The following is a 24902-nucleotide window of genomic DNA, read 5'->3' as shown; positions in this document are numbered from 1 at the left end:
GGAAAATGTCATTAACTCAACCAAGTTTTCAAACGCACCCTTAGTGCAAAAATTTGGGCAAGTGATAGTTGATCAATCTCCTAGGCTGTGAAAATTAAAAAGGATCTTGAATAAAGATTGACTTAAATTGGCTCTAAAAATCTGGCATGCATGTTTGTTGTGAACAAATTTGGTCCCTAATTGAATGCTACTTAAATTCTAAATGTGACTATATATAACATGAAGGCTACTTAATAAATAAATAAATAAAAACAAAAACAAACAATTTGAAGGCTACTTGTGAAGAACACGATTATAAAGTGAATGACTTAAACTCTGCCATAACAAACACTACAAGAAATATTGTCGAAGTTTGATGGACCGCTTTTCGTCGACGAATACCAACATCCACACCGACAGAACAACGATAGAAACTTATATTTTCACGCCCAAACACTGTTATCGACAGATTTTTCGACGGAACTAGCCGCAAAATTCTCCCGCCGTATTATCGATGGAATTGCGGACTACGTTAACGATGGAACGATTACCAACAGATAGGTTTCCGTCGGTGAATAGGACCAAAAATTTAATATGAATTTTTAAATTAATTTACCTACGAATTATTTTCCGTCGGCGAGAAGAGTTGAAAATTTAATATAATTTTTTAAAATTAATTTACCAACGGATACGAGTCCGTCAGTACTACCGACACATCATTTTTTGTTGGTTAGAAGGGCTGAAAATTTAATATAAATTTTTAAAATTAATTCACCGACTTGTGTTCGTCGGTATTATCGACTGGCCACTTTTCGTCGGTGAATAGGGCAAGAAATTTTTAATATACTAAATTTTAAAATTAATTTTTTGGTTTTGTTCGATTTTTATTAAAAAAAATCGTTTTTCGATTCGATTTATTTGATTAATTTGGATCAATTCGATTTTTTTTAAAAAATCAAATATAAATGTAATTTAATTTAATTTTAGCAAAAACTGAACTCGCACCCCTATATACGACTACTCCATAGTTCCACTACAAAGAAACATTAGAGACTCAATACCCAATGTATCTCAATTTGGTGTTGACTTTGCAGACTATATTTTGATTTTATTTCTTTATCAGTTTTCTCGTTTCTTGTTTTATTTTGTAATTATTATTCATAGTTTTTCTCGGTTAATACGATATAGTTTCATATATTCCTTCTTCCAAAAAGGAAAAAAGAGAGAGGAATTAGTGGCAATCTGCGATCAAAAGTCCTCAGCCGTGAAATAGTTTTTGGCGTTGTGTGGACTTTTAATTTTAATCCAACAAATATGAGTATATAAAATCCACCAACTAAAAGCTTTCACAGTTTAAGCTCGACTCCATGGCTTCTCTGCTGAGCCCACCTCTAAATTTACCTCTCAACAAGGTAACTAAACCTATTTCTCTTATCACATGTGAATTATATGTGTACGATTTTCTGGGTATGCTGTTCATCACTGATTTATTGCTATTTGAACTGGACTTCTTAGTGTAATTTTAAGATGTTGAATTATCTTTGGTCTGAATTTTTGTTCATGGGACATGCTGTGATGAGATGGCTGATTTCTCGGTGCGCTTTGTCTTCTTATTTTAAATTTTAAATTGGAACCACTGTAAAGGTTAGTTAATTCGTGGAGTATGTTTATTCGATTATTAAGAAGCTGAACAAAACAAATCGTACAATCGGATTGGATGGTTTCATGTAACAGGACAACTGGTAAATTGGGATTTTCTGAAAGCTGTTGAATAATGGATGGGAGAAAATGGAGTTTTTTGGCTTTGCTGTCATATTTATATTGCTTCCATTTTTTTATATACTCCAATTTGACCTGCCAGATTCAGTTCCCTCTCTTTTCTCTTTAACATTGTATGTCTCCTTGCGTTTTCCATGTTATATATCTTAGAATAGGGATATGAAATATTCAACCTAGATTTGTTGGTTCAGAAATAGCAAAGGAGTGCTCTTCTGTAAATTCATTTTTTGGGTTAGCTTCAGTTGATGCAGATAACAATAGGGTCCTATTGTGAAAAATGTGCACTGAAATCCTTCTAATGTATTGTTTGCAAGTCCAGTTCAACCTTGAGTAGTATCATATTCATTTAATCTTGAGTTGGCTAAGTGGATTTCCAAGCTATATCCTGCTAATGTTAGAGCGCAAAAGAATCGAACTGGTACAAGCAAAGGCCAAGTTTTATGGAGGGTTATCTCTCTAGCACTGTCCTGGTCTGTTTGTTGGAAAGATATAGGAGAACCTTTGGTGACTGAGGAATCCCTTGAGGAGGTGTCGGATATGGCCAGGTTTAAGATTGCTTGGTGGGTCTTAATACATAAAGATTATAAAACCTCCTTGTATATTTGATTGTTAGAGATTGGCTGTACTCAAGTATGCCTCGTTGTTCCTCTGGGACTGCTTTTATCGTTATAACCTTTTGATTTGATTGATGAAACCCTTTGTTTCCTGTCAACTGATAGAAAAAAGAAGAAATTAAAAAAAAAAATATATATATATTATTGAAAAAATATAGGCATTCTTCTTTACTGGATATCTGGATTGGAGTGGAATCTTTTAATTACCACTATGTTCATTCCGGACTTGTTTGATTATGCTTTATCACTGGATTACTTATTTCGACCTTGTCCTTCTAAAGGCAAATGATGGAAGTCTAAGAGCTCTTGTTACCAAAACACTGTCAAAGAGAGATGTGGTTTTCAGAAAACATAATGGGCGGAATGTGCAATTTCCCGTGATAAAAGCCAAAACATCCTTGGAGACAGATGTGCTTGATAAAGATTCTGCTGAGGCAGTTAATGACAAGGATGGTAGACATTTCTTCATCTTTCTTTTTGCATAACCAATTTCAGACTCACAACTTCAAGGATTGGTATTTGTCATGTCTATATAATCTAAGAGTTTGAATTACCTCATATTCCAAAAGAATATAGGTATTTATCATTACGGCCTTGAACATAACAAAGATGTCAAGTCATGTGCAACTCTGTTGCTAGGAACCTAGGACACTAACGCAGCCTATTTTTTCGATGAATGAATGTGAACTTCTACACTTCCATTATAAAATTGGATACCAAGATGGGCGTAATTTATGTTGTATGATGCCAAAATCATTATTGAAAGTACATGAAATTAATAGAATCTTGAATTTAGCTTATCTAGGTTTGGCCTCTGTACCACTATCTGTTCAAAGGGGGGGCGATGGTTTTCGAGTCAAGTTTCTCTAAATCAAAGGGTGGAAATTTCATAAGAGTGACAAAAATTGTTGTGATCTTGAAGATTTTGGAGTTGTTGGCATGCACCATGTCGGAATCTTGTGCGAGAATCTTGAAAGGTCACTTCACTTTTACCAGAATATTCTCGGTGAGTTCCTTCTGTTTCAATGTGATAAACTGACCATTCTTCTTCAGTGAAAAGAACTCCTTAAAATCTTTTTTGTGTTTCAAATAGGTCTACCAATAAATGAGGCGCGGCCACATGACAAGCTGCCCTACAGAGGTGCTTGGTTATGGGTTGGCGCTGAGATGATACATCTCATGGAGCTTCCGAATCCTGACCCATTAACTGGACGGCCAGAACATGGTGGTCGAGACCGCCATGCCTGCTTAGCAATACGACATGTGTCAAAACTAAAAGATATCCTCGACAAAGCTGGTAATCTGTGTGGTCATCCAGGTACTACTTTTGTGCTGTAGGATGCATTCGGGCTCACATTGCATTCATTTGTGTTTTCAGGCATACCCTATACTCTTAGCCGCTCAGGGCGGCCAGCAATCTTCACACGGGATCCAGATGGCAACGCACTTGAGTTTACACAGGTCGACTGATGCACTCGTGAGTAGTAGCAGCAGCATAGATTATACATGGCTTGTAAAATGTCTCTGAACTGTGGTTAATCATGCAATCCTATGTGTCAGGTTTCGTATATATTGATGTGTTGTGATGCCATTAATGTAGATGTAAGAAATAATGTAAAGATTACCCTGCTTCTGTTGAGATATATAGTTCATGGTTTGGGATTTGTTTTATATCTTTGGGCTTAGAAACACAGTTTTTGGGTTTGATCGTATGATATAGGAGTACAGTATATATTTTTGCAAATTAAGATATTTGATAACAAAAAAAAACCCGGCTATAAAGGCACATTAATGTACTACATTTGTGATATTAACGTTTATCAATTATCATTCTTGAATTTCCTTCAAGATAAAACTCAAGTTGAATAAAGTCTAATTTGATATCCACAAGCTTGCATGGATCACGAGCCGTGACTAAGAAGACAGTTCGAATACGGACTCTTTTTCTTTTTTCGTTGAACATGTATTATAAATTTTTCCTAATGTATATAGTAGCTTATACGGCCAACTTTGTCGAATCGAATTAAACGTTATGTTTTGAATGGTTTATGTCAAGTCCAAAAAATTTATTGAAAAAAAATAAGTGTGAAGAACGAATACGAGTTGAGGGAGACTCTTTTTTACTTTCACCAATGCTTGAGGAATATAGCGGTTGGGATTTCATGGTATTATGATTTCGTCAAAAATAAAATGCGAGGATTTTTTTTTAAGAATTAATTGCGAGGAATTATTATTTTTGTGCAATAATAATCAACTTTGTTACAGAATTTTCTCTTTTTTCTTTGTTCTAATACAAATATGGAATATTACCTACAAAATACAAATATGGACCATTCATAGAAGATGCAAGCTATCGGAACCCAAATATAAATAATATCCATAATTAATATTAAAGGAAAAAAGAAAAATCACGAGGAAGTCAGCATTATATAATTTGAGGAAGCCCAGATTTTGGTGTAGCACACGCTGCACAGCGTTAGACGTCCAACTTAAGAAAAAGGAAAAAAAAAAAAAAAAAATTGCTTCCTTTCCTCGACTCGTCGCCGTTCTCATATTTGCAAAGAGGTTCCTGTTTGAGTTTTCTTTCGCTCCAATTCTGACAACGTAACAATCTGATTGTGTGGGAATCCGGAAATTGTTGGTTTGTTTGGCGGCGGAGATGGGGAATCCAAAGCAGAAGTGGACGGCGGAAGAGGAAGAGGCGTTGCGGGCCGGCGTGGCCAAGCACGGCGCCGGAAAGTGGAAAAACATCCAGAGAGACCCCGAGTTCAACCACCTCCTCTTTGCTCGCTCCAATATTGATCTCAAGGTATTTGCTAGCTATCTCTATCTAGTTGACTATGGATATTGCAATTTTATTATGATTTTGTATTTATATTGATAGAGAAAATTATCCAAGCCTGTTACTGTCATGATAGTTTATTTGGTTGGTTTTGGGAATAAATAGCAATGTTTTCGTTTGGATATTTCTTTATTTGTCCAGCTCTATCTCTCTCATCAATTTTGGGCTGTTTATATACGAAGATGAGCTACGCTGCTTGCTACCCATTATCCATTTGTATATTTCGGTTACCAGCAGTAATGCAAGCTAATTGACTTCATAAATTCAGTAGTGAATAAGGTAATGTAGTGAAAAAACAGTTAAATGTTGCTCTTTTATAATTTAAGTTGGTTTTATTCAACAGGATAAGTGGCGGAATTTGAGTGTTGCTAGTGGCCAAGGCCCAAGAGATAAATCAAAGACATCAAAAGGAAAATCCAATCCTGCTGACACTCCTTCTGCTCCACTGCCAATTGCACAGACCTCTGGTTCTGTTGCTCCGTCGTCCAAGGGTGCATCTACAGATGTAGTTATGCTAGATTCTTCAAGGCCCTTGCCTGAGGGGATAAGTGCTTCCAAGTAATTTCTCTCCAGCATTATTGGCTCAGAGCCATTTGTTTATCTGATGTGCTTTACCTCAAAAAATTACTTATTTATTTAATTTGCTATGTATGTATGTTTGTGTACGTATGTATGTGGGTGTCCGGAATCCTCAATCATAGGCATTATAAGTGAGTATCAATTGTTTTGACTTCACCAGTTTTTTTATCTTATTGTCTCTGTTGTGACTGTGAGTGCATATGCTTGTCAATGCATTTTATAGCTAATGTAGCACAATAAGTGTCTACTGTAGTGGCATCTTCTAGGGTGATACTTATCATCATATGATGATAATGACTGACATACATGTTGCGTTACTTTTTAATTATATGTTATGATCAATGCACAATCATGGTAAGAAATAGACTACTGTGGACAATGTATTTCATGTAGTTTAACTTAAATGCAAATATGTGTGGTATATGGGATTTTGTGTATTGTACTACATAAGAATGATAATACATATGTTAGGGGTGCCTTTCATAAATAGTGGAGGCTCTAGAATAAGGATACGAAGCCCAATGTGGTACTCTTGGACAAGATAATGAGTTTAGATGTTCACTTTAGATACTTGGTATCTTCAGAATTTAGAGATTTTCCAAGTTCAGATTATATATTATTTTCAATGCAAAGCTTTTACATTACTAGTTGGTCAGTGAAGCGTTTTTTTAACTTGACAGATAGAATAGAGCTCTTATTTGCTTTATTGATGGAGTAACAGTCAACATATTATAATTCCAGTAAACTGAAGACATAAATTTTCTATACTTCTGCATTCTCTGGCTGCACAAATTGATTGTTGGAGCCCATGTATACAAGGTTGTCAATATCATAATTTGACTGGAAACTGTTGTAATGATTCTAATCTGGCTAAGCTCTATAATTGTAACTTTAAAGTATACTGATCAGAAATACTTCCTTCTAGAAAGTCCTGTCAACCATGATTCAATTCATACCAACAAACAGTAGAGAGGAATTTATGTAAATTTTGGTGCATTGTCAATGTTCACTTTTTTATTGGGGATTCTATCTGATAACTGTGGATACAGATCCTTTAAAGCTCCCAGGGGACTTGTACTCACCTTTGAATTTAACAGGACAATTCTCCATTTCAGAAGCATAATAAATATCGTGCTGATTGTAATTCAAACATGGGATTTGTCTGAAAAATGTTTTCTTTTCCATCATAATGGTGGTAGGGTTGCTGTTGATGTTGTAAATGGTGTTTATGACTGATATGGCTGATTCCAGATTAGGCTATGGTGCTGCTTTAGTGGCTTTATCGGATTATGGTTGGCTTTTGACATTAGTATATAATTTATATGTTTGTTGTTTTTGAAGTTGGCAAAGCTGGTGGATATTGTGGAACTTTCTCGAATTTTATTACTATGTTCTGTCTTTGCTTCTAGTTGCGTGGTAGTAAAGTTAGTGAAAGCGAAGAAGACAGCAATAGAATAAGAAAATTTCATATTCTTGAAGTTCTCTGATATGCATGTTCTCATTTTGCCATGCTATCTTCTCACAAACTTAATCTCTTGATTAGATGTAAAGTTTCCCCTTCTCTTCTAAAGCATGATTTTATTGTTTGGTGCAGATACAATACAATGATATTTGAGGCATTGTCAACTCTTAAAGACCTAAATGGTTCAGATTCTAGTGCAATAGCCAGCTTTATTGAGGTTGGTGCCTTTTGTACTCTGATGATTTCCTTGCTTTGTTTTGATAAATATAATTGCAGTCACTACTTATTCTTTTATGAAATATTTGAGGGCCACCAACTTCTAGTGAAATCAGAAATCATAATTAACCTCTTAAAGTTGTGTAAATCATCCAGAGGCTCATTAGTAAGATTTCTATCTTATTTAAAGCATTGCATTAGCCATTTCTATAACTGGAATATGTTACCTATCATTTGCTGCACATTGCTGACACAGAATTAGGTTTAGGAGCATAAATATCATGATGGTATACCCTTACTCTGGCTCATTTGGTTAGCTGCGTTTTCCCTTTTCTTTGGTAATCTGTTATAGCTTAAACTCTAATTTAGAGTTAGATACGACGTGTCACCAGCCTTTTCAATCCATAGTTTCCTGCAGGGGTCTGGCCAGTGTTTCCTTTTCCAGCTGACAGTATCAGATCTGTTTTCCTATTTTGTGATTCACAAAAATTTTGAATGCAGATATTGCCATTATAAATAGTTTACAAGCCACTTATGATCTCTGATAAATGTAGGATGTTGGGAACTACTTCTTTCGATGAGAGTAGCTTATTTTCTTTCCTGTTTCTATTTCATCTAAAGATGATACTTCAAAACAGCCTCTGCTCTTTCCTTTTTTGTTTAATTTAATTGAATTCATAAGCACAAACATTACAATTTCAGTTTGCTTTGTTCTGTTTTTTTAAATTGGGTTGAGAAAGCTATTTAGATCGGACATTTCCCTTGCCTAAATCTGTTAAATTGTACTCATGTCCTATGCATGATATCATTTCATTCTCTCTCTGATCTTGTAAATGTCTTTTGTGCATAATAATTTAATTCTGCTTCAAATTGTGGTTATAGTGCTTAAGGAGTAAAGATATTTTTGCTTCTGTATTGAATATTCATGCAGCAAAGGCACGAGGTACCACCAAATTTCCGACGGGCGTTGACTTCTAGATTAAGGACGCTGGTGCAACAAGACAAACTTGAAAAGGTGATTTTTGTATCTTATCCCTTGAAAAAGCTTATATGTAGGCTCATCAAATATTCAAATCTTTTAGAAACAAAACAATATTGTTCTAGGATTCTGCTTGATCTAAGTTACATATATTACATGCATGTACACATTTTTTCATTTTTACTTTCTGTGCGCATGAAAGAAAGATAACTGTTTTTCACAGTTCTCTTTGCCCTTTGTGACATTGCTGATTCTTTTGAATGATAATCGTGTTAGTTTGAGGCTGTTATATCTGCTATTTGCTGCTTTCATCTATAGAAAGTTACCATTCTTGATAATTATTCAAATGCCTAAATCAATATCATCGAATTCCCAACTGCAGGTTCAGAACCACTATAAGATCAAAAATGGTGCAGCTCTAGACACGAGACCGCCTGCCCCAAGACAGAAAGACGTGCAGCCTAGACCAATTCAGAGCATTGGGTACCTTGGCGATACAGTGGAAGAAGCGGCAGCCTCCGCTGCCTACAAAATTGCAGAAGCTGAAAACAAATCATTTGTTGCTGCTGAATCCGTGAAAGAGGCGGAGAGAGTAGCTAGAATGGCCGAAGACATGGAATCACTCCTACAGTTTGCTATGGATTGTTTCGATCAAAGTACACTTTTCAAACCCTAATATCTACAGATTGATATCTAACCTATTTATTCATCTATAAGAATCATGTTTCACTTCACCCATTGTTATCCTCATCGGCAGGTTCTGGCGGCGAAATATTGCTAATGGCATAAGAATTGTTGCTGGAGTGGTGGCATTAAGGTTGGGCGTTTTGCAGTTCTTTAGTAGAATCTTGCTGTAGGGATCCTGCTATATTTGGATAGGTTATTTGAACTTTAGGATATTTAAATTCTAATATTGTTTGTGCAGTTTTAGCAGATGCCTAGCGCTTCATATTTTAGGTATTTTGCATTCATTTTACTTAGGTCGTTTGCTTAATATGATAGGATAGCTAGAAAAGACATATGATTCGGGTATTTGAATGATTAAACAAATGCCAAACTAATCATTCCATCAAAGTAAATGGTAGATTAACTTATAGTATTATTTTTATCCTTTTATCCTATTAATCAAAGTAAACTACCGTGTCATGAATGTGGCCAGATTATGGTAGATTATGGATACATCATATATCCCCCAATTAGATTAATGGAAGAGCCATTTACACAAGTATATTCCAAACGTTTATCTATTTTTAATTTCTATCATGAAGTAGAGACTTTGATCATTTGGTATCCAAACTGCAGGAAATTTTATCATCGGAAATAAAAAATTGATACCTGTCACAAATTTGATATGGAAATACGCGTTTAAAAATAATGGTTTTGGGTTTCTCAAAAAAAAAAAATTGGTTTTGGACTTGTATTCCCACATTAGACCATATCAAATTCACGACCATCATACTCAATTTCAAATAAAGATAAATTTATTTGGGAATAGATTTGCACAATTTCCAGTAATTTCAATATGAATTGGTCGATATCAATAGTTGATAGCACTGCTTTCCTGCTATTTGTGAAATTTTCAAGAATGCATAGCATATCACCAAATAGGTTTTCAGAAGAAGAATCCAAAATTAGATGTGCTTACATTTGAGTGTTTTAGTAGAAACAATATTTCTAGCTACGCAAGCTGCATCTATGCAAAATCTTTGCAGCAGAAACAAGTATAATATCATCATTCAAATGCACCTAACCGAGCAACCAAAATTCATAGCTGAGGCCAACAAGCATACACAACAACATTAAATCGAAAATTATCACAAAAAGAACGAAAATGAGTCCAGTGCTTGTGTGGGTGTTCTTCAAAAGGAAATGGTAATCCGTCGATTCATAGCAGAACAAGTCCAAGTTCAGATGGTTTCAACGGCTCTCTTAGCCGATAGTTATAGAGATAGTAATACAGTTGCCCATCACCTCGGCCAAATTTGAGATCCTTCATAAGCGGCTCGTTGTCCATGACATCAAGCGCATTAAACACATCATAATCCTTTTGTTTTGCAACGATAAGAGCATCCTGAATCAGCTGAATCAGTGGAGTCCTTGTGGACACGTTATAGAATGAGTAAGCTGCCTTGAGAGTCGAGTAATTCGGGTTGTTGAGGATAGAGGAAGGAAGGGCGTAAAAGCTGAAGAAGTCTGTAATTTCATGAGTCTCTGGACTCTCCACTACGTAACTCTCAACTACATTCTCCTGTGGAAGAAGCCAGTGTTCCACTTCATCTTCATCAAAGGTGGGAGCAACAACAAACCAACTCAAATAGTTTTGCAGCAGTCGAGTAACTGAGGGAACATCTCGGAGCTCCATCTTTCTCAAGCCAGGGGTGGCTGTTGAAGCTGGCAATCTATAGAGTTTGATTGTTCGGCTCATTGTCATCCTATCCCCGAGCCTGGAGAAACCAATATCAATAAGTTTCTTAGGGTTCAACGTCCTATGCCAGTATTGGCAAGTGGCAACAGGTGTAGGGAGAAGTACGCCTGCAGTATACGCTGCCTGCCATATGTTTTCCAAATGAATCTTTCTCGTCACTTCCTTGATCATCACAGGAGCAAGCCTCTTAGACCTGAGCTTCTTATGCACACACAAAAAATTGACCTCAGCCATTCGAACAACCTCACCACGCACCCTCATTTTCACCGGTATACCAGTGATAAAAGCAACAAGTTTCTTGGAAGCCTTCACACGAACCCCAATGTGCCAACTCTGGTAAAAACCCGGAGGGCGCAAACCCCACCTAAGAAACTCCTTTGTGTAGTTAAACCTGAATAAGTTGTCATCATCCTCGACGTAATTATTCATCAACAAAAGGTAAACCTCATTGCACACCTCATCTGAATCCATATCACACAGAGTCCACTCATACAAACCAGGGAGGTTGTAGGGCTCCTGTTTGACCTCAGATAAAAGTGTTGGCTGCTCGATCGGGCCCTCAGGCAAACTCAAGTCTCCAACATCCTTAAATTGCCCAACAGGCTGGCTCTCCCAAAACTTATGCTCCTGGTTATATGGATTGGATCCTTGAAACTTCTGGACAACATCATCAGGGGAGTTTCTAAAACCGGAAAGCGAAAGAGCAGCAGAATCTTGATCTGGATTTTCTTTGTTGTTTTCAGATGAAGAATTATTCTCAGCCATTTCCAAGTACTGTAACAACACGGGCCTCAGTTTAATTTTCTGACTGCCGGAAACCTAACAGTTTTCTCTTACGTTACTGCTAAAATTCTTTCGCCTAAAAATACATACAGCATCATAATAATTTTCTTCTACATTACTACTAAATTCTTCAGCTAAAAATTATGCATAAGAGCAGAAACTGATAATAATATTCTGCAACGAGTTATATGACATCCTTTCACATCACAATTCTTTCCACAAAAACATCAGAAACGGCAATAACAGATCATACAATCATGAATCATTAAACCACATTTACCAAGAAGAAGACAAAAGTAACTGAATGCAATCGAAATCACGAATCATACATAGAACTGGTAGAAGTAGAGAACTAGAAACTTACACTCAAATAGCCTGATTTCAATGAGAATGAAACGAGAAATGAACTACTAGGGCTTCATGGCAGCAGAGTTGATTGAAGTAAACGAAGTAGTGAGCTGTGATTGGGAGTATAATTTTCTTGTTTTGGGGTTGAAAATATTTAGAATTTTCTTTCTGTACCACATTATTTGAGAATTTTGCATTTCAGTCCCAATGCTCTAGGTGGCGTTTTGGGCTCTCAATTTTTAAAAGATCGGTTTATTTTGGCCCAATCTTTATACTGGGCTTTGTTTGGTTTGGGCTCTCAATTTAGCCTCACAATTTTAGCGATTTTGCACTCATTTTTCCCCACCCAAAACAATCAAAAATAAAACATACTCTATTTTAAAAGTGACAAAAGTAGTGAGCTAAAATTCAACTCAGTCCATCTCTACGTGAGCACTGTAATTTTATTTATAACTCTCATTTTAATTATACCTAATAAAAACTAATTATAAATTTATTATTTTATCATACAACTTATAGTCCCTAAATTAAAACACATAATTGATAATCATTAATATTTTATCAATTAATTTTTTATACTTTTCACCCATTTTCCTTCTTAAAATAGCCTCGAATTCCAGTTTGCAAGTCACTGTCAATATAAATTCTCAGCTCAAGAAAGAAATTTTGGAGGTGTTGATTTATTTCCTGTTAGTGAAGTCCAATTTTGACGGCGTGTTTCATTTTGATTTTGAGATTACTTCTCATGCATGTTTATCGGATGATTCAATCATACGATTCCATTTCTCAGCGTTTGTACTTCAATACAATTAGTCATATTTATTTGTTTATTTTCCAATTTCTGAATTTTGCAGTGATTGAATTTGGAAGTAGTTGGGAAAATGAGGGATGCAAATGATGCTTTTTATGTTGTATGGAAAGGGGGGTGTTTTTGGAGTGTATAAAAACACAAGTGATCTGAATCCATTATTCAAACTTCTGTAATTTTATTCTTGATCCATTTTCAGTTTAATTACCATGTGGTTTAATTTAAGAATATAAATTATAGGATAAAATAATAAATTTATAATTATTTTATATAAGAAAATATAATAAAATAAATTATAGGATAAAATAATAAAATTATAGTTACCATGTGTCCAATAACAAACTTTTGGATTCGATTTTTTCTGGACTTTCATTTTTCTTACTCTAATTTCAGATGGCTGGCTCCAATCAATTTTGTCAACTCTAGATTTTATTCTGTACATGTAAGGATATAAAATACACTGAAAATAAATATTATTGAATCAAGACGGATTCTTGTACATAATTCATAGTTCCCCGCGAATTTTTTTAATTGGAAGTCTTTTTTAGATGAAAAAATAAACGCCGTCTAAGTAACATATCTCTTCGACTGAATTTAAAATCTATCTATATATAATGGAGTATATAAAAGGGGAGTTTTCTCCCTCCAATTTTTCTCTCTCTTCTCCCATCAACTTTTTCACTATTTTTTTCTCTCTATTTTTATAATACTAATTTTTTTTTCTAAATATCATCAAATTTGATTTATGAATAAATATTCAATATGCATCTTAAATTTTACTAGTTCGTAACAAGATCTTTAATATGGTATAAAAATTATCAAAAATGAATTTAAAATGAGTAGGTTATTATGTGGAGTACTCTACAATAATAATGTGTATATTAATTTTCATTCACTATTATCAAATAATTTGAAATTATTTAATAACTATAATTATCATTACACTTTATACATAGTAAAAATTACGTTTATAAATTCGATATTTTATTGAATGATTGATATTTTATTTTATATCATATTTCGTATTTGTTTATATTTTGATTCTATTTAATATTAATATTTATTTATTTAAAATATCATTTAATTTTAATTTCACCATGCATCGCACGAATGATCGTACTAGTTTTATTAGTAACATATCTCTTCGAAACACTTTAATTTTTTATACAAAAGCTGATATCTTTTCATATAGTAAAAAGAAAGGACAATTTATTCCACAATCATCCGCTTTTATTTTAAAATGGCATGTGCTATTAAATATTAATAATAATGATTCGATAGCACCCCTAATTTCAAAATTTTATCTTAATATGACCTTCATTATTTTTGTTTGATGTACTGTTACCTTTTATGGACTCATTGAAATGGATCAATGTAGCATCCATGTGGATAAATGACAAATTACCCTAAATATACCAAGTTATATGTTTATGGAGTAATATAAAATGTTTCAAAGTGAGTGACGGAGGCAGAGGGGGTCCAGTGGGGCACTGGGCCCACTGGATTTTTTTGAAAAAATAGTATATATATAGGAGAGGGCTACGGTAAAAACACTTCTTAAAATATAAATATAGACGTTTTTTAATGTACGAATTTTATGCAACAGGATTACGAATTCATCAAACATGGTTACGAATTGTGAAAAATAATTTTTTGCTACCTTTGGGATTCGAACCCAAGACCACGAATTCATCCAACAAGGTTACGAATCAACCGTAGATCTTGTTGATCTAAGGGCTGAAAATTGTTTATATTTTATATTTTAAGAAGTGTTTTTATTTTAGCCCTTCCCATATATGTATATATATATATATATACATATATATATATATATATTATGTATTTTATATTTAAATTCATTTTGATTTTTTCAATAACAAAATCCTCATAGTAGTATAATGTAATTTTGTTATTATTTCATATTTTTGTTTATTTTTCTTTATCCATTAGGTGAGATTAAATTAAATTTTCTTTTATTGGGTAATTTTTTGTAATAGACTTATAAAAATAATAAAATTTGATTTCAGATGTAGAATTCTTTACAAGCACACTTGTAATTTACTCCCTCCATCCCAACTAAGTTGATCAACTTTTTTTCGACACGAAATTTAAGAAATTAGTGTTTTAAGTGTGTTTGGTAATAAAATGAATAATGATTAGATATTTCCTTGTTTATATTTATTCCATGTAAGGAGATTGATTAATTTAATTGCACGGTCCAAAAAAGAATATTAATCAAGCTAGTTAGAACGGATTGAGTACTTTTTATGTTGAATTCTCTATGACTTTTTAGCTTATTTGTTTTAGTTTTTCCAAATAATTATTCGAATTGCTCAAAAATTTCATTGCACCATCTTTATATATATAAAAAGCAAAGTAAATGTCAATAAATTTAATTTAAAGGGTAATTTTGGAATTGAAAAAAAATATACCCACTACTCCTAATTATCTAACCAACCCGAAATATGAGAAACAAATTTATAAACTAACTTTTGATTCCATTTTCCAAAAAAACCGTATCATTATTTTATTTCCTTTTTTTTTCTTAATGATATAACTTATTGTTTTTATTTAATTAAAATGTAATTTTTTTAATCAAATTTTGTTTTCAGGGATGCTATTTTTTTATAACCAAATTGATTATTATATCTCTAAACAAACTCAATAAATTTAATAGGAGTATTAACAATATTAATATAATTGACTCTTTTTAAAAATAATGTAAAATAGTTGAACTTTTATTTATGTTTAAAAATTTAATTGACTCTTTTATTTATGTAAAAAAATTATTGATAGAATAAAATAATATTACTATCAAAATACATCTGTAATGGACAGAATCCGTGTAACCCGAAATTATGCGGCCCAACGAGCCAATCCAATGAAGCGAGTCCGTACGTGAAAGAAACCTAGAAATCAATAGTTGTTGGATACCTAGGGAAAATAGGAAGACATGAGAGGTCGTTTCCGGAGAAGTCGAAACCGTTAGGGTTTCAAAGAATATTCTACCCCAGTCGCCACCCTACGGGCCCAGAACCTATATATACACCGGCCCATTGACATAATTGGAGCACGAACAATCACTCATATCCACTCTTGCACTCGCACACGATCTCTCATTCCCGATCTCCCCGCTCTTCCGTTCCGCCTCCACGTTTACAACTTTCTAGGGTTCCGATCATCCGACTAGCCCCACCAGCCCGAACGTCCGTCGCCCCTTGATCCGCCGTCACTGATATTCATTCTTGCACTCACGATCACTAACTCCCGTTATCTCCTGCTCTCCCCGTTCTTCCGTTCCACCTCCACGCTCACAACTCTCAAAGGTTCCGATCGCTCGACTAGCCCCGCTAGCTCGGACGTCCGTCGTCTCTTATTCCACACCGCTCATTAGCTTTCATTCAACTTTCGGGACACCCCGATCTTCCGGATACATCACTTTTTACTGTCTTCTTTTTTACCATTTATTTATTTCGTTACGTTACTTACGCTTAATATTTCCATAAGTTTACTGACTTGAGCGTCGGAGGCCCTTCCATCGACACCCCCACCAGTGCTCTTCGGAGGGCTCTAACGTTGCTTGTGGTTTCAGGTTGCTAGTGCCCGTCGATTCAGACGTGACTGACGTCACTTCCGTAATTGTTGGATTCACCCCCTACAACATCAAATTATTATAATTTATTCTATGAAGAAAATTATAAAATTATTATATTTGAAAGGATAATATATATATATGTATATATATATATATATATATATTAGTTTTTAATTAATTTTAATGTCCCTTAATGGGTTACAACATCTTTTTAACGTTTTGTAATTTTTTCTCATCGTTATTTTTTTTATTTATGACATTTCGATTTTCCGTATTAAATAATCCTATTTATTTTACATTGAAAATTTGTTAATATGACACAATGTTACTATTATAAGAAGATAATATTACTCCCTCCACCCATAAAAAATAGGTCCATAAGGGAACAACACGAGTTTTAATAAAAATAGTTGAGTTTATTATAAGTGAAGAAAGGATCACACTTAAAAGTAGTGTTAATAATGATTATTAATTAAATTGTGAGTGGAGGAAGGGGTTCATCATGTGATAAAAATTTCTAAAAATGAAAAGTGATTAATTTATTCTCATTCTTAATTTAATCTCAAGTGCTCATTTCTATAATGGTAGAACCTTTTTCCATTACATAAAAATCACCACTCATTTTATGAAAAATTATGTTCACCAATAGTGTCATTTTTTTGGTGAATTGAGGAAGTATATTGTATGTGTAGCTCACGCAAGTTTAGAATCATAACCACCGCGCATCGCGTTGGAGATACACTAGTTTCTTTATAAAAACACAAAATAAAATCATTGCTCCATTTCATATAGATTTTGGTTAGTGATAATATATATTTCATCTGTGCAATTCACTATGCCACATTTTTTATTTGAATATCTCATTTTAATAGGTTATTTTTTAAAACAAAAAATTAATATAACAAATATTCTCACATAGAGGCGGTTCTGAATCCTACGTGGGGTGTTCTACCGCATAGAGCCTGCAAAAAATAGTGCCCCCATAATATATAGATTTATATAGTCATTATATATAAACTATTGGAATATGAAACCCTTCTAAATACTCCCTCCGTCCCTGAAATAAGTTTCTCTTTTTCCTTTTTGGGACGTCCCCCAAATAAATTCCTCTTTCTTTCTTTTCATTTTTGGACAACGACCCCACCACTAATAATACTTTATTTATTTTTACTTTTCATTTTTTCACCACTCTCAATACTTATTATTAATTATAACACATTTTTCTCCACTATCAATACACTTTACCACTTTTCCTTAAAGCACATGCCGTCCCCAAAGAGGAACTTATTTCAGGGACGGAGGGAGTATTAAAGTGTTTTGCATAAGTCAGTGGATGAGTTCTTCTTTTTGTTTTCGCTTCATTCGAGTTCGAGTCCTCGTACCCTTTATATAGTCAACGAAAATTTTGTCAAATATTTGGACAAATATAACATTAAAAAAATTATTTTCTCTCTCATATTTTATTATAAGTTAGTATTTATTTTAAAATATCGGTGCACAAGCCATGTGACCTATAAAATTGGGACAAAGGGAATAGGTAATAATGGCCATGCTTGATAAACATATAAATTTTTAGACAATTTCATAAAAATATATATACTAATGTATTTTTAAAGTCACGTTTATTTTTTTAAATGCAAATACTAGAAAATTAGAATGGCCCATATTATTTTACATTTGCACGAAGAGAAAGGAAGATAGAAAATATATAATTTTATTTTTAAGTGAGCCCTACGTTAATTAATATGGCATGTGTAGGAGAAGATGGAATGCATGAAGCTGTTAAAGCTTCTTGTTAAGTACACGATTGGTTTACGATTATACGATTGTGCACGGTTGTTTAATATAAGTACCTAATAAGGTTTATTGCATGTACAATTCGTTGCTTTGTCGTTTTTTTCGTTTGAGCTCTCTTTTTGGAGGCTCGGCCCTTAGTCTGCGCTTGTGCTTTCAAGGGTTTTGATCTTTTCTTTTTTTTTTTAATAAAATTTCTATTTCAGCATGTACAATTGTTTCACGATTGATAAGTAGACATAGTTAATATTTATCACAGTTGATAAGTAGGGACGATTGCTATTCATGTACTGTTGATAAGTAGGCACGCAATCGATATTCACACAAAATTGGTACTCCCTCCGTCCCATTATTCATGGCACACTTTCCTTTTTGAGCTGTCCCAACCTATATGGCACATTTCCTTTTTGGGAAAAAAATAAGGGGTGGGTTAAGCCTTAATTAATTGACTAATTATTGCCTAAATAAACCCCTCCCTAATTACGCCTCTTTCTCTCTCATTCTCTCTCTAAACTTACGGCTCCTCCATTTCTCTCTACCTCTCTTCTCTCTTCAAGCTCGACCCCTACCAGTCGCCGCCTGCCTCCCTTCTCTCTTCAAACACCACCGCCCGTCGCCTCCACCGCCACCACCGCCCTCGCACCCCCCCACCACCCGGTCGCACCCGCGTCGCCATCGTCTCCACCGCCTGCCTTCGCGTCTCCACCGCCTCTGCTCCTTCGCGCCTCCACCGCCTCAACCCTTAGCCGCCGTCCACCGCCGTCCACTACTTTTTGTGGGTTTCCGAACTCAACCTCCACCTAGCGCCACCTCAACTCTTCGAGCTCATTCGGATCGAAACCCTTGAAGACCTCCTGCAATGGCGGCGCGATTCCAGATTTCGACAGATCTCGGCGTGGTTTTGAGATTTTTCAGATTTGATTTTTTTTCGTTTGTGGATTTGGCATTTTCAGATTTTGATTTTTATTTCGCAGTTCAATGTTCTCGATTTTGTTTGAAATTTTAATTTCGATCTTGGTTATTGATTTTAATTGTTGATTTGGAATCTTGCTTGTCGATTTGGTTCTTGGAAATTCTGGAAATTTGGTTATCTGAAATTTAGTTGTTGATTTGGTTCTCTAAAATTCTGAAAATTTGGTTGTTGGAATCTTGCTTGTCGATTTGGACAGTGGCCGGAGAGGGGCCGACGAGCCGGCGCTCGCCGGCGCCGCCGCCGCCGTGTACCGGTCCGGCGAGAGAGAGGCCGAGAGAAAGAGAGTGTGCGTGAGTGTGTGACTGCATGTGTGTGTGTTAATTAACAATAACACTATACATGAAATTCCCTTAATTCTACTCTTCTTAATCTCCGTGCCCAACAGAACTAGCATTTGCATCTCGTGCAATGCATGCAAAAATGTTTTTATATTTATATATTAATATAAAATCGATACCAACTTAATTATTGTGTGGGCAAAATTCATATAGCCCATTTAAATAAATACTCGCAGCCCAAATACATGGCCCAAATTCAAAAATTAATTTAATTTTTGGCCTATGTGCTGAATCATTAAGGCCCACCGACTCAAACCCTAGAAAGGGCAGCGACTTGGAGGAGAAGGCATGAACCGGGTCAAGGAGACGATCCCATGAATATTGGAACAACTAGGGTTTAAGGGGACGCGCCAGAAAAACCCTAGCCGTAAGGCCATCACGGTATAAATAAGAACCAACTAGGTCATTCGACCCAGACAATCATTCGCTCTCCAACACGTTCTCTCCACCTTCTCTCCCCACTCGCACTATTATGCCTCCACGCTCTCAGCCTTAGGTTTTTCGGTGACGAGATCAACCGGGACGACCCGACGGCCTCCGCTCATTGCTCAATCACCCTTCAACTCCGTCGACCAGATCGACCCGATTTACTCTTTCCTTTACTTTCAATACGGTTTTTCTTAATATTATTTACTGACTTGAGCATCGGAGGCCCTTCCATCGACACCCCCACCGGTGCTTTAAGAAGGCCTCTAACGTTGTTCGTATTTCAGGTTGCTAGTGCCCATCGTACCGGACGATCCCGACGTCCTTATCTGTAGTTGTTGGATTCTCTCCCAACAATTATCATATGTATAAATATAATAAAAAATAATTTAACTGGATATATTTAAGCTGAATATTAGAAAAAAAAATCACAACATTAAAAATAGATATTATGAAAAGGTAAAAATAATACGTTAAAAAAATAAAAAATAAAAAATTATACAAAATAAGATGAGAGAGGAGATAGAAATATTAAAAAATATAATCTTTAAATAAATATAACTTTTACATTTTAAATTAAATATTTATATAAAATATAACAAATTAAAGCTTTTATCGTCATCTTTAATTTGATGTGCATATTAAATATCTTATAATTAGTCGAATTTTAAAATTTTAGAAAGAACAAAAAAGAAAAAAGAAGAAGATAAAGAAAAAGGAAAAGGAAATGAAAAGAAAAAATATAATTACAAATAAAACTTCAATTTTATTATAACTATAAAATTGTCACTCAATTTTGAAATTGATTTGAAAATGATTTCAAATTAAGAGTTGTCTTTTTAATATAGTATAGATTGATAAACATGCGTGATTGATATTCATATACGATTGGAAATATTAAAATTTGAATTGATTCATTTGTATACACACTTAACATGGTTAATATTCATACACGGTTAAAGCATGCATGCGCAGTGCGACTTGCTGGGCGGGCTTAACACATGCCTTTTTTGGTGAAGAAAGTCTTGAATCGATCTTTCCGCTCCAAGAAGAGCTTCACACAATCAGCTCTAATCGTCTGCCTTGATGGAATATGGAACATTGGGCAAGCAGCAGCAACGAATTTTTTGAAGCCCTCTTTTTCCACATGTATGAATGGGAGCTCATCAAGGATAATCATCTCAACCAGAGCGAGACGAACAAACTTTTGGTCGAATTTCCAAGCTGACAACGCGCTAGTCCTATCCGTGCCGGCAGGTGTGAAATGCAATATAGTTTGACCACCTGTTGCATTTTTATGCTTTCTAGAGCATGAAATAGTGTGATTTTTGAGGCCATTCGTCCCATTACGGTATGAATCGGCGCTAATTATAGCTCCACATGTCTTGCACTTCCCCTTTCGCGTCTTCTCCGGAGGATCACCTTCTTCAACCCATAAAAGTGTGAATGCTTTCCAATGATCTGAACGTGCACTTCCTCCTTTCCTTTTCTTTGATGCTCCACTTTGAGCTCCAGTTTGTATTGTCTCTTCCCCGTCTTCGCCAATAGGAATATCCTCTAAGCCATCATCATCCATATCATCATTCATATCAATATCATCTTCCTCAACTCTATTACTATTGCGAGAAGATTCCATGACAATGTAGCAAACTACAAAACAAAACAACAAGAAAGAATTTATAAACTGAAAATCACCAATATATGCATAATATAAACTGCCATATATGCATAATGCACTGCCAAAATATCAATCTGCAATCTGCCAAAGCCAAACGGCCCAAACCAAACAAATATGAAATATCAAACAACTTCATGTCTCCATCATAGATTCATGACTAACAATCAAAATAAACTGCCATATATGCATAATGCACTGCCAAAATCAGTTTCCTAAGTACTAAATTTGTGAAGTATACACTGTCAATACCAAAATAAACTGCCATATAAACTACATTCATATATGCACTACCAAGTATGCCAAAATAAACTGCCATATATGATATATGCACTGCCAAACGGCCCAATTAACAAAACCAAAGATTCAAAGAAGTTTGTTAATACTTAATAGAAAACTTTTCACAATTCAATCAAACAAGTCTCTCTAATTCTAACAAGCTTCTCTGAAAATGAATTCTGGAAATGACAATGAATTCTAACAACTAACAAGTTACAGGTCTCTCTAACCACATTTACATCAATGACAAAGAAATCTGGAAATAAATTCGAAATCTGCGACTGCATTAAAAAAACAAAAAAAAAAGAAGAAGAAGAAGAAGAAGAAGCTCACCTGTCGACGCTGTCGTCAGAGCTCGGAGGCTGCACCTGCACGGCTTCTGCGGCGGTGAACGGTGGGGCGACTACTGGGGCCACGGGCGAGGGTCGCGGACTGGGGAGGCTGGGATGACTGGCGGCGCTTAAATGTGAACGACGGCGACGCGCCGACGCCGGGCTGGCGAGGGGCGACGGTGAGTGGGGCGGCCGGGCGGGGCTGGAGCTGGACTCTGGAGTGAGAGCCGAGAGAGGTTAGGGCCGGCTGGGAATTGGGATGAATTGGGAAACACACAGAACACAGGGGGCGGGAGAATGGAGGGTTTAGTTTTGATTTAGATTTCATATTTAATTTAATTAAATAGTTTAAAATTTATTAATTAAAATATCGGGTAATTCGGGTATACCCGATACCCGATCGGGTATACCCGATACCCGATTATTTCGACCCCTAAATACCCGATCCCGTACCCGATCCCGAATTAATCGGGTATAGGGTACCCGATACCCGATTTTTTCAGGTCGGGTATCGGGAACCCGATTACCCGATCCCGAAATTCCCAGCCCTATTAACCGCTACCGGTGCCACACCGCTTGGCATGAGTGTCGACTCTTGAATCCGCGCCGAGCTTCAAGGAAAAGTGAAGGGGCGTGTGTGTAGAGGCTAAAATCTACAATTGAAGTTGACGTCTGCACGTCCGAATAGATTGGGCACTAGCAACCTGTCAACACAAGAACACGTAAGAGCCCTAGGTTGAGCACCGGGTGGGGGTGTCGACCGTAGAGCCTCCGACGCTCAAGTCAGTAGCGGAATAGCAAAATAGAATGATAAGCAAATTGAAATAAGAGAGAAAGGCAGGCTGGAGTGTGCGGTTATTCCAGGCTGTAAGCGGCGTCGGAGTGTGGAAACGGTGACAGTATGTTGTGATAATGGAATATGGGAGGCGGAGATAGGCCAAGTTGGCTAGGCGGCGGAGTAGAGAGAATTCAAGGAGTCGATATCAAGTAAGATTTTTTTGTGTCTCCTTGTGACCTAGTCGGTCGGTCTATATAAAGGGCAGCCAGCCGCTAGGGTTTTACAAGCTGACCTTATCCGTCCACGCCTTCCACTTCCAAGTTGTTGCGATTTGGACGGGATCATAAAGATTCACCCTTTGACTGTGTCAGCTTGGCGAAAGATATTTCTTAGGATTGATGGCTAGGTCATGTGACTTCGTCAACAAGGTGGGCGGTAACCCTTGGGCCGGATGTGATACCTCCGGCCTGGTTATCGATTCAAGTTGATCTATAGCTGTTTGGGCTAGATGGACCAATATGTTTGACTGACTGGGCCTTTTAGGGTCGTGCCAGATTGGCGAGCTAGCTTGGCGGATTGACTTGATGGGCCAGGCTGAGTGCGAATTATTCAGCCTGACGGTTCAGACAGATTGGTCTTGAAGTGAAGTATTCAACCTGGGTCAATCCAGTTAGGCCTTTCTAATTTGACTTATCGGGCTGGGCTAACAAGTTTTCTTAAGTAATTGAACTATCATCGTTATCGACCCAAGTTGGTCCGAAGCTTGTCGGACTGGATGGACCGGGTTGCTTGACTCATTGGTCAGCTTGAGATGTTAATTGGGCTTGAGCCATGTTGACGGATTTTGCCCACTACAGTGTGCATTGCACTCGACTCTTTAAAAAAAATATAATTCATTTTTTATTTAAAAAAATTATTTCAATTTTAATTTTAATTAAATTTAACTTCTATTTTTACAGTGCACTTCATGTTATAAAGAAGTCTATGCTTTTTGATGTAGGATTCAAATTAATGCAGACTCTTTTTTTATAATGCACTCTATACTGTAATTCAAAATGTAAGTTTCCAAATAGTTTTAATTGTAATTTTCATTTTTTTTAATTATTGTAATGTTGCAATTTAAATTTAATGATATTTTTTATTTTAAAATTTAATATTTATTTTAATCTTGAAATACATTTAATTTGAAGGTAATGAAATTGAAATTTTTAGAGTCCGTCTTAGAGCCTCATAGATCATCTCTATGAGAATATATTGCCAAAAAAGTGGTAATTATTTAAATAGTATGTATAGAGAGAGAATATATTGTCAAAAAAATAATGAGACATTTGTAAAGAGACGAAGAGAGTAATAATTAAAAAGATAATAATTTAAAAAGGATAAAAATTAAAAATTATAAATAAAACTATTTGGAAGTTAAATTAAGTTGATGGTGTTTAACGAAACCAACACCTAAACTACGGAATGAAAGGCGTAAACTATACCTAGCAAAGTTGATCGGAAAGGATGAAGTAACAATCGGAGAATCGAGCACGAGAGCAAAATATAACTGTAGTATTCAAGAGCAAATGATAGCGTAAAAAATGTAATACACGAGCACGAGGCCTATTTATAGATTACAATTGAGGGTAAAAAGGTAAAACCGATGCTAGTGCATGCGTTTGACGTGATTGAAGGGTATATCAGGAATTTCATCTTCACGCGGGAAAATCCTCCGCGTCTTTGGCGATCCTTCTGAAAGAGGCGATCTCTCTGGCACAGATGACTTCTCTGGCATGAAGGACTTCTCTGACGTGGATGACTTCTCTGGCGTGGAGGACTTCTCTGACGATGGTGACTTCTCTGAGGGGGATGACTTCTCTGATGATGGTGACTTCTCTGATGGGGATGACTTCTCT

General features: G+C 35.6%; 3 protein-coding genes across 4 annotated transcripts; 2 read left to right on the top strand and 1 right to left on the bottom strand.

The window, feature by feature from the left end:
• The first annotated feature begins 1021 nt into the window (after positions 1-1021).
• Positions 1022-4043, top strand: LOC130986931 (glyoxylase I 4). The gene is made up of 5 exons (XM_057910495.1): positions 1022-1391; positions 2654-2825; positions 3295-3378; positions 3466-3669; positions 3751-4043. The coding sequence occupies exons 1-5, from the start codon at positions 1347-1349 to the stop codon at positions 3840-3842; spliced, it is 597 nt and encodes a 198-aa protein (XP_057766478.1). The 5' UTR covers positions 1022-1346; the 3' UTR covers positions 3843-4043.
• Positions 4044-4808: 765 nt separating this feature from the next.
• LOC130986922 (telomere repeat-binding factor 4-like) lies at positions 4809-9552 on the top strand. Its single transcript, XM_057910491.1, has 6 exons — positions 4809-5181; positions 5558-5772; positions 7388-7472; positions 8403-8486; positions 8833-9106; positions 9208-9552. The coding sequence occupies exons 1-6, from the start codon at positions 5032-5034 to the stop codon at positions 9237-9239; spliced, it is 840 nt and encodes a 279-aa protein (XP_057766474.1). The 5' UTR covers positions 4809-5031; the 3' UTR covers positions 9240-9552.
• A 465-nt stretch (positions 9553-10017) lies between these two features.
• On the bottom strand, positions 10018-12161 carry LOC130986915 (glycylpeptide N-tetradecanoyltransferase 1-like). Of its 2 annotated transcripts, none has more exons than XM_057910472.1 (2): positions 12023-12161; positions 10018-11649 (listed from the first exon to the last, which is right to left on the bottom strand). In XM_057910472.1, exon 2 carries the CDS (start codon positions 11638-11640, stop codon positions 10336-10338), a length of 1305 nt encoding a protein of 434 aa, XP_057766455.1. In that variant the 5' UTR covers positions 11641-11649; positions 12023-12161; the 3' UTR covers positions 10018-10335. The 2 variants fall into 2 exon arrangements, with proteins under 2 accessions (XP_057766455.1, XP_057766466.1); XM_057910483.1 differs by having other exon boundaries at positions 10018-11694; positions 12023-12137.
• Positions 12162-24902: the final 12741 nt, after the last annotated feature.

The sequence above is a fragment of the Salvia miltiorrhiza genome, chromosome 1 (genome assembly GCF_028751815.1).
Source record: "Salvia miltiorrhiza cultivar Shanhuang (shh) chromosome 1, IMPLAD_Smil_shh, whole genome shotgun sequence".
In the NCBI taxonomy this organism is placed as follows: Eukaryota; Viridiplantae; Streptophyta; class Magnoliopsida; order Lamiales; family Lamiaceae; genus Salvia; species Salvia miltiorrhiza.
Note: the sequence above shows the minus strand (reverse complement) of the source record. Positions and strands in the feature narration are given on the sequence as shown.

Excerpts from the sequence above, each read along its gene's own strand:
- LOC130986931 (XM_057910495.1), top strand. The coding sequence starts at position 1,347 with ATGGCTTCTCTGCTGAGCCCACCTCTAAATTTACCTCTCAACAAG. Across the intron at positions 3,379-3,465 it reads CTTTTACCAGAATATTCTCG|GTCTACCAATAAATGAGGCG; the intron begins GTGAGTTCCTTC and ends TGTTTCAAATAG. Across the intron at positions 3,670-3,750 it reads AGATATCCTCGACAAAGCTG|GCATACCCTATACTCTTAGC; the intron begins GTAATCTGTGTG and ends TTGTGTTTTCAG.
- LOC130986922 (XM_057910491.1), top strand. The coding sequence starts at position 5,032 with ATGGGGAATCCAAAGCAGAAGTGGACGGCGGAAGAGGAAGAGGCGTTG. Across the intron at positions 5,773-7,387 it reads GAGGGGATAAGTGCTTCCAA|ATACAATACAATGATATTTG; the intron begins GTAATTTCTCTC and ends TGTTTGGTGCAG. Across the intron at positions 8,487-8,832 it reads AACAAGACAAACTTGAAAAG|GTTCAGAACCACTATAAGAT; the intron begins GTGATTTTTGTA and ends TCCCAACTGCAG.
- LOC130986915 (XM_057910472.1), bottom strand. The coding sequence starts at position 11,640 with ATGGCTGAGAATAATTCTTCATCTGAAAACAACAAAGAAAATCCAGAT.